At 37.0% G+C, this 9647-nt stretch overlaps 1 protein-coding gene across 4 annotated transcripts in view; it reads right to left on the bottom strand.

Moving 5' to 3' along the window:
* The window catches only part of CTPS2 (CTP synthase 2), an 89101-nt gene that overhangs the window by 23298 nt on the left and 56156 nt on the right, over positions 1 to 9647 (bottom strand). For all 4 annotated transcript variants that reach the window (XM_072431197.1, XM_072431212.1, XM_072431204.1 and 1 more), the window contains 2 exons: positions 4956 to 5052; positions 4277 to 4332 (listed from right to left, as the gene is read on the bottom strand). In XM_072431197.1, coding sequence (XP_072287298.1) covers positions 4277 to 4332; positions 4956 to 5052 — 153 coding nt within the window. The remainder of the gene's footprint in view (positions 1 to 4276; positions 4333 to 4955; positions 5053 to 9647) is intronic.

The raw sequence follows: 9647 nt of genomic DNA, 5'->3' as shown, positions 1-9647 counted from the left end.
GGGGACTACCTGTAGTGACTTTAGAAGCTGACAAATAAAATAAGTGCTCAGATTGCACTGAAAAGCTCCATAGGTAATATTGCATAGACATGAATAAGTTTTCTAAAGGATGAATAATGATAATGTGTTATCAGATCTAATGAATGTATGCAAGGGTAACATTTTGTATAAATTTACCTAATATAGCCATCTTTCAAGCATGGAAATTTCATTGGCCTTTGAGATTGTGTCACTGCCCTTCACAGGAGGAACAAAGCATTAAAAAATTCAGTCTTCCCTAACCACTTATTTTACTGTCAGCAGTGATGACACAAGAGTGTTGCTTACAGGGCAAATGTAATAAAGAATGGCCTTCTGCCTAAATAGAGCAATGGAACAGGGGTCTTTGCCTTATTTGTTAGCATCTACCGCTGATGACAGGCACTTCTGGCACAAAATTACTTTCCTACTTCTACTGTTCTCATCTCTGGGAAGGGCCACCATGACCCATATCGTCAGTAGACATATTCAAGGTATTCAGTACCAGGGACCAGGGACTGAAAATGTCCAAATATATCACAATTTTAAAGGGAACATATAGTGGTATTGTATTCATTTTATTTATTTATTACAGCAGGCACTAAGTTTAATCAAATGTAAAATTATTGCACTGGTATAGCTTGTACTGTAGAATACATCCAGCTGAAGATATTTTATGACCCCTTTAAAACTCTTTATTGCAATTGTGAACTGTTTTTTTTCTTTTGTTAACAAAGGAAAACATATTGGTAATAGGACTTTACTGGCACTTGTATCAATAAATTCAACATATCATTTAGTATAACAACCTGTTCAAATTACATTATACTAAATTGTGTTGTTGTTAACAGAGCTCAACAGTTAAAACAGAAATGAACATGGAACAATGTATCACGGCAGAAGAACTTTTTCCCCCTTGCAGTCACAAGTAGACAATAAATGGGGAGATGGCTAATACTAAAAACCCCTAGTGCTATGTGAATGCTAGATTATGCATGTACCCTGTGTATGTATGTATATATATATATATATATATATATATATATATATATATATATAAAAGAAAAAACTAATATGAAACATTAGTTTAAAATCTATCAAATACAAGAAATGAAACTGTTATCAAAGCATAATATTTACCCTTTAATGATACCACTGCAGGTAAAACAATATATATACGATTTGCACATACAATGTGTCTCTAGAGAGCTCAATATCGGCACAGTTTAAATAATGGTATAAACCCAAAGCAGAAACCCAAATACTTTCAATTTTTTTTGCACATTCTGTAGTCTGCCTTTTAAAGTTGTGAAAGACATTTGGGGATGTATTATCAAAGTCGAATGAAGGATTTTGACTAAGCAGATTTTATAAGGCAGTTCCAGAAAAAAAAAAATTGTTTTAGTAATCATCAGCCCAACCACCTCAACTGGTAAGAACATGCATTCATCTTAAGGAGGGCCTGTCATATGTGTGTTTAATAATTATTCTGTTTTTTTCTATACATAACATGAACGTTTTTACTTTTTTAAAATGTTTTTTACAGATACTGAGCCTTCCTATCTTCTACTGCTGCATGTAGACTGAGGGCTGTATGGTAAAAAATTAAAAAGAAAGAAATGAATTAGAAAGGTGGAGTTATGGGGCTCCAAAATATCTTGATATCTGCATTAACAGAATACCCAACCTGGTTTCCTTTGACTTGAGTTTAGACCTGAAAAAAATCAATTCCTTTGAACACAAAGGAAAAAGATCTAGCATAAGACATCTTGCTGTGACTGAGCAGTGCCAAGTGAATGAAGAGTGGAGGGGCTGGGCGTTAACATACAGGCAGGGCTCCCAGCCAAGTCAGGCCAGCTAAAGCTTTGAAATGAAGCATTTCTGACAAAAGACATTTGTGGCAAACAGACTTTCCTGAAACATTTTAGAAGTTGCATCAATCAGCCAACATTTACACCTATGTTTACTTTATTTATAGCATTTTTATTTATTTATTTTTTACCAGACATGAAAAATTAGATCAAGAAATTACAGAACTGGTAAAAAAAACTCCAAAGAAAGCTTTCAAATCATTAGCAGTATACAGAATTATTTAAAAAAAAACTTTTTCATTAATTATTAATTATCCAAACTCTACCCCCATTCGCATGTAAGCCAGTGAAAGGAGACAACTCCATGAGGTTTCCTTGGCTGTGCATCATGCGGTGAAGTGTGAGTGAAGCACATCAATGATGTGAATATATTGATATCTGCTTCCCATATATATAAGGGTCACCACACACAATTCAATCTAACTGTACAATCTCTGCATAGTCATCTTCAGAATATTTTCAACTATTTTATGAGGATCTACCTAAACTATTAAAAAAATTAATCTAAGCAGTTTGTAAAATGTAGTATGCTAGATGATAAATGTATGATAAATTTAGTCTTCCAAATAAAGTGTGAAACTAAATAAAGGAGTGCAAATCGGCTGAATATCATAACTAATTAAAATCTCATTATGTAATATTCCCCTACTGTTATTTACCTGAAGTAACTTAGAAAAAAAAACTGTTAAGAAAAATGAAAAGAACAAAGCAAATGTTTAACCTATCACATCTATGTATAGTTCAACCGTGTTCTCCCTTAAGAGATCAAAGAGAAATGGCATTCTGGGAATAATAATTAGAAATGCAGGCGATTAACTGCTGCTTTTAAATATATTTTTCTCAAGATGCCCATAGAGCTGGAGGGTGGTATTCAGACATGCATGATTCTAATGCCCTTGCTCACTTTACAAGTCTCTATCAATAAAGAGGGAACATTGGAAACTGTGAGCAGGATGCTGGGCCTAGTCTACAGTCAGGAACAATGTCATTTTGGACATGTCTACATTCTGACTATTTTGTGTGAACTGGTCCCACAAGTCTATTGATAACTAATGCTGTGATTAGGATTGGATAAAAAGAACATTTCCAAGGAAGGACTGGACTTCAAAATCCTAATACTAAAAATAAATGAAAATATTTTTATCTAAGAAAGCTTAACCGAATTACCTTGCACATTTCATCTTGTTAGTGTTATAATACTAGATCATCTTTTTTACACTTGCAAGCCACACCGATGCAGAAGATAGAGATACCAATAATTAGAAGAGGAAGGCAATCTGTCACAATAGTAGCAATTTGGTTTTAGGTGAGGGCCTCAAAGTCATGAAACTGTAAATATATAGTACAATACTTCTCCAACAAAAATGAGGTGAAAGCAACACATGGAACCTGTCAGATGGCAATGTCAAATACGATGGATAAATAGGTAGGAAGTGATGGATTGTAATATTTCAGTATACAAGGTAAAGTTTTACTGACAGTATAAAATTTCATTTGGATATCTGAAAACGTGTGCCTATAGTCCTACAGGTTGTATTCTTTAAAATGCAGCTACAGCCAAAGTGTAACAGCTTGTCTCCTGGCAGCATGCTTTAGAAAAGGACCCTTTGCTTTCTGTGTTTGACACACTCCCTATTAGATCAAACCTATAGCTCCGCAATCAGTATTGTAGTTTTGACTCATTAGGGATTTGCAGGCTCCTGTAGAAAACTACTCTTTCCACACAGGGGTCCTTCTTTACAGAATATTGTCATAGTTAAACTAGAGCAGTATAATGATAATGTACAGCATATTTTACATTGTTACGATCTTGCCTTTTCACATTTTTGTTATTGCATTAAATGTAGACATTTATACAAAAGACAATAGAGGGAACTCTCAATGGTTGAGAGCTATTATTTGTCTCCCTTTAACAGCTTTTAAGTTAAAATATAATTTATATGGGGAGTTGATTGTTATCTGAAAGATTTTTTTATCTAAATTATTCAGACACTTGCAGTGTAAGATCGACTATTAAATTGACTATTAAATCACAACCAATGCATAGCAAAGCCAAGAGTAGTAATGCACAACAAATGCAAAACATAAAGCAAAACATGTAATGAGAAAATATGGCATGTATATCAATGTTATTCATATCATTACCATATGTTGATAAAATAAGTATAAAGGTGATCTCCTTGCATTATTAAGCTAGCAAATGAAAGTATATTACACTATATCACACACCTGAAGCAAAAAGCACCATGCAAAGTTTAATATGGATGTGAGGGAACTTCTTTGGAGTTATGCAGCATATTTCATGACACCACTGACTTGATCCATGTATTGAAACATTATTTGTGATTCATCTGAGTAAATTAAATCTGCCTTTTAGGAATACTTGCCTCATACCGGTGCCTATGACGCTCTTCTATAAACTCAGCGTTATTGTAGAGTTTCTCTAAAAATAGAAATGTAAAATGATAATGAATTGTGATAAACAGCTATATAAACACTATATTCCAATGAAAGTATTACATTTTAAGATTTTGAGAATTATTTGAGAAGATCTTTCCCAGCTCATTGGAACACTACAACTACTATAATAAATATTTACATCTTATGCACAGGAGGAGCAGCCAGAAGCTTCCTGGGATCCATGACATATGTATCGCGGGAAGCTCTGCGCCCCCATTCTGTCTGTCTGCTTTTTTATGTAAGGTAAAAATTATAGTTTAGGTTCCCTTTAACTTTGTATTTTCCTAATGAAGATTTCTTTGCTTTGCAGACACATGTCATATTTAAACTGGTCCAAACTCATTAGATTACAGTTGTGAAAATTAAAGTCTAAGGGGTTTCAGTAACCATGATTGTGTGACCATGAAGTGGCAACTATCTGTCCTTAGAGACAGTAGATAGTAGTAAATTCTGCAGTTCAGTGCAAAACCCATTTAAAGTTTAGCTACCACCAAAACAATTTAGTTTTGAATAGTGCACAAAAAGTTAGAATTTCTGTTTTTTTCTTCCTCTGTCATACTAACTATGGTAATTTTTTTAATTAATTGTGCTAAAGTGCGTACATACTCAAGACGGAATCAGAGGATGTAAAAACAGTCTTTCTCTTTCCTAGGCGCATTGTTCCCCCCATGTCACCTGGGTTGTGTTCAGGCATATCAATTATCTGAAAAGAGAAAAGGAGAGAAAAATGAAACATTTTTGAAGAAGCTACTTTGAAGACTGTAAAATATAATACATATTCAGGTTAGTTTAACACTTTTTTATAATTCTATTTTATAATTCTATATGTGTTAATTTGTAGTCTTGATGTCTTCAATGTTGATCTACAATGTAGGAAATAAAAGAAAACCATCGAATGAGACTGAACGTCCAAACATTTGACTGATACTGTATATATACCTGTCATTTAACCAAAACTAATATTACACCTATAGGTACATTGAAATCTTACCTATAGGGCCTGATTTAATAAAGCTCCCCAAGGCTGGAGTAGATACAATTTCATAAGTGAATGTGGGTGATTCAGCAAACCTGGAGTGGAATTCTTTTCTTCTATTTGTTAGCAAATGTTTTCAATCCTGGACCAGATGCAGTCAAGATTTTTTGGATTACCCAGGTTCACTGATGAAAGTGTATCGTCTCCAGTCTTAAATCAGGCCCATTGTGTTGGAATCTCCACATTGTAGGACAAAATGGAGGTTATAGTTGGAATACTACCGTATTTTCCGGTGTATAAGGCGACTGGGCGTATAAGACGACCCCCCACTCTAACCAATCATTTGGGGGTCGTGTTATATGCCCAGTATTGTACTGTTCCTTCTGCCTGTCAGATCTCACTATTGTGAGAGAACTGAGAGGCAGAAAGAACTGTACACTACTAGTTCTAAGTAATGAATGGGCACGTTCCTTTAATGAATGGGCGTGTTCCAGTGAAGAGCCAATCCAGGCTCTCCACTGGAGAGCCAATCCAGGCTCTCCACTGGAGAGCCAATCCAGGCTCACGTGCCTGCCCAGGAGGACTCGTGTAAGCTGAAAAGCAGGAAGACAGAAGGAGGCACAGGAGGACTCGCAGGGACGCCAGACCAGAGAGGGGACTCGCGGGGACATCGGACGCTGCCGGTAAGTACTGGTACCCGGCGTACAAGACGACCCCTGACTTTGTCATAGATTTTTCGGGGTTAAAAAGTCGTCTTGTACGCCGGAAAATACGGTATATACTATAAAGTTGGAAAGCATACTTAGAAACTCAACTGTAAATGAATAACCCTCCAGCATTTTTTATCACAAGTGACATACCACTTGAAGCCCATCCTGAGAGAGGATTGGGATATATTAAATGAGTTTAACCTACTTTTATCCATAAACCAGCCCCAGGCACATTTTCCTCCTAGTTAGCTTATCTCTATGTAATCTGACAGCTCTGCATAGGTGAACCAGTGACTATTGACATCCAGGCAACTCATTGCTTCAAACAAGATAAGTCTAGCTACTGCCAGAAAAAAGATGCCTGGCCAACCAAAAATATTATGATTTTTTGTGAAATATATATAAATTGTGGGTAAATTGTACAGAAGCTGATGTAGTCTGCTAGAAAATTAAACCTTAAATCTATTTGATGATAGACATAAAAAGATTAAATCATTTAATGTTCTTTGACAACAGAAAAGGAAACATAGAGCAGGGAAATATTAATATTAAATTATTATTATTATTATTAAATATTATTATTATTATTATTATTATTATTATTATTATTAATAGGATTTATATAGCGCCAACATATTACGCAGCACTGTACATTAAAAAGGGTTGAAAATGACAGACAGATGCAGACAATGACACTGGAGTAGGAGAGGACCCTGCCCCGAAGAGCTTAAAATCTAGGAGGCTTCAAGTTCCGGCGCCTCATGTAGCAGAGGCTCACGGCGGCTCCGTCACTTATCAAGGGGAAACACCGCTCTGTACCTCACCCGCTCCCACCGACAGTTGATCCGGGGACACTGGCAGATAGCTAGGACCACGGATGGATCGTTTCCTGACCCAATCACAGACTCCGAGTTCTATACAGCCTGCTCGCAGGACAGACCGGGACACTGCTGTTGCAGACAAGATGGCCGCCGGCCAAGAAGACACGAGGGACTCACTCTCTGATCTTCTCCCTGATGCCTTACAGTCAGGTGAGGAATCTGTATCTCCTTCTGCGGAGCACATTCACATTGCACAAGCAGTGGCAGCACTTCTTTCACCCACTGCACAAACAGCAATTGATAAAGCTATGGAAAAGGGGCTACAAGTAATCCGCCAGGAAATTCAAATACAAGGCATTTAAATTACTAACACAGAGGCCAGGATTTCTGAATTAGAAGACGATTTATTTTGCTGCAAAAGTTCTATTATCTACCTTAGAAACTAAAACTACCACAATGGCAGTAAAAATGATCTAGAAAATTGGGCGTGCAGAAGTAATCTCTGCATGATAGGAATACCTGAGTCAGTAAAACCCTCACAATTGGTGGAATTATGTGCTAGCACTATCCCCTCACTATGAGGTCTGGATCAGGAATGCAAAGTTGAAGGAACATATTGAAGGAACAACATTTTTTGCAGGAACATATTCCTGGTTCATTACCAAAATCACCTTCCCCCTCTATGTCGGTGCACTCGTCAAAAGAATCAACTTCAGAGAAAACCGTACCTCCATTGAAATTGAAACGCATAATGGATAAAACCACCACTAAAAGAGCCCATCCTCTGAAGCAATATTCTAGGCCGGAAAGGAATAAACAGCCAAAAAATAAATGAAGTTACAATCTCGGAGGTAGGGGAAGTAACACACAATATCAGGGAGGATATGGAATGGTGGGAAGCAGTGAGGGAATAAGACTGGATTTATATTTTACTGTACTGATACCGAACTATTCGCATATTTCTTTAGGCCTTAAACTTTACACAGATGCTAGATATGAATTCTTCATCCAAAACGATTGTCTGTGATCATCTCGCATAAAAACATAGTGGCAGTACAGATGTATCACAATGTAACTTAGCAGTCCGCTGTGCCAGATAATTAAATGACAAACTGCTGATAGCGGCTATCATTTTCCACTGGGAAGGTGCAGCAGGGTGTCTTTAACCTGTCCTTCCCATCCAGGAAAATACCCAGCTGGAGGTAAGGAAATTACCCCACTGCATTCCTAAACTGTAAAAGAGGAATCAATGTCACTTCACTGACTTTTCAGTGTGTTTTAATTGTTGGATTTCAGCTTTAGATTTCCAGTTACTACCAATATTTATGTGATTTAATGTTCATATTTTTTTTTTGCTTACTTTCTCAAATTTCTGCAGAAACACAAATAACTACAAAGCAACTGGGATGTTGTTAGGAAAGAAAAGATTTATAGATATTTGTAAAAGCAATACGATTTACTAGAATTACTTTGGTTCTCAAGTATCCTACAGCGACGCATTTATGTCACATCTTAAGCGCTGCAAGGATTAAACATGACTCCAGCCACGTAAACTGCAAAGGTCTCAGATCAGAGCTGTATATCATTCAGCTTGAACTGTGCTGACAGACTGCACCACTTTTATGGATCACTTGTCAATTAAAATACCCTGGATGCTTCTTTTCTGTGTTGAGGAAGATATGACATCTTATGGGATTTATAGCCTGTTTTTGAAAAAGGACATTACTATACAAATAAATCAACTGAAATTCTTTTCTAACCCCTGTAACACACTCGATGTCAAGTCATTAATTTATTTACGTTTCTCTCTCTCTGGTATACTGTGAAGCTGCTAGTGCCATCTGCTTATTGTAAAGTCCATTTAACTTTTTGTAATAACTTATGGCATAGTTTACTGTTTAATATGCTGAATATTGTTCTGACTATCTGGCCAGTTTTGTTGCCATTCTGATAGAATAATCTAAACATTTTCTGGCTTTAAAAATTCAGGTCAGTAGATATCTAGTGGTAGAGAAAAACATGGTGGTTCAAAACCACTTGAACTGCAAAACTACATCTATATATGGGTATCCCACATGGCTTCCCATAGAGCTAAAACAATAAGACACTGGTAATTATATATTTACTATTGAAGTAGTTAATATTGATGTTAAATAATTATGTTGTTGCTCTGGTATGTGTATGTTGCTTTAGTCTAGGACAGGGGTCTGCAACCTGCGGTTCCGGAGCTGCATGCGGCTCTTCAGCCTCCTTGTTGTGGCTCCCTTCGGCTGCCGCGGGGAGATCTCTGATGGGGGATCCCCTTCCTCCCAAAACACTGCGGAGGAGGGTGATTCCCTATCCGGTGTTGTAATGAAAAAAATCTACCAGTGAAATAAATCTACCACGGGGCGTGTACAAATAGGTGTGTACAATGACATCCCCCTCTTTTGAACCCCAATTCCTCTGGAATGGAGAGATGTACAAAACCAAAAATGTAGGTGGAAGTGGGGGACACCTGTGACTAACACCCTCTAAAATTTAATTGTTAGGCTATCATCAGAACATAAAGAACTCTGCCCATCAAAAAAATCTACCGTTACACATTGCTGGAGGCACCTGAACCCCAATTTCTCTGGAACAGGAAGGGGGTACAGATGAACAAAATTAGAGGTGCAAGTGAGGGACACCTGTGGCTAATACCTCCTAAAAACTCCACCCATCAAAAAACCCCTACCCTGTTACACATTGTTGGAGGCTTCTAGCACCTAAACCCCAATTTATCTGGAAACGGGGGTACAGGTGAAAAAAA

Source organism: Pyxicephalus adspersus, chromosome 1 (assembly GCF_032062135.1).
Source record: "Pyxicephalus adspersus chromosome 1, UCB_Pads_2.0, whole genome shotgun sequence".
In the NCBI taxonomy this organism is placed as follows: Eukaryota; Metazoa; Chordata; class Amphibia; order Anura; family Pyxicephalidae; genus Pyxicephalus; species Pyxicephalus adspersus.
The sequence above is the reverse complement of the archived record's forward strand: the minus strand, read 5'-3'. Positions and strand labels throughout refer to the sequence as shown.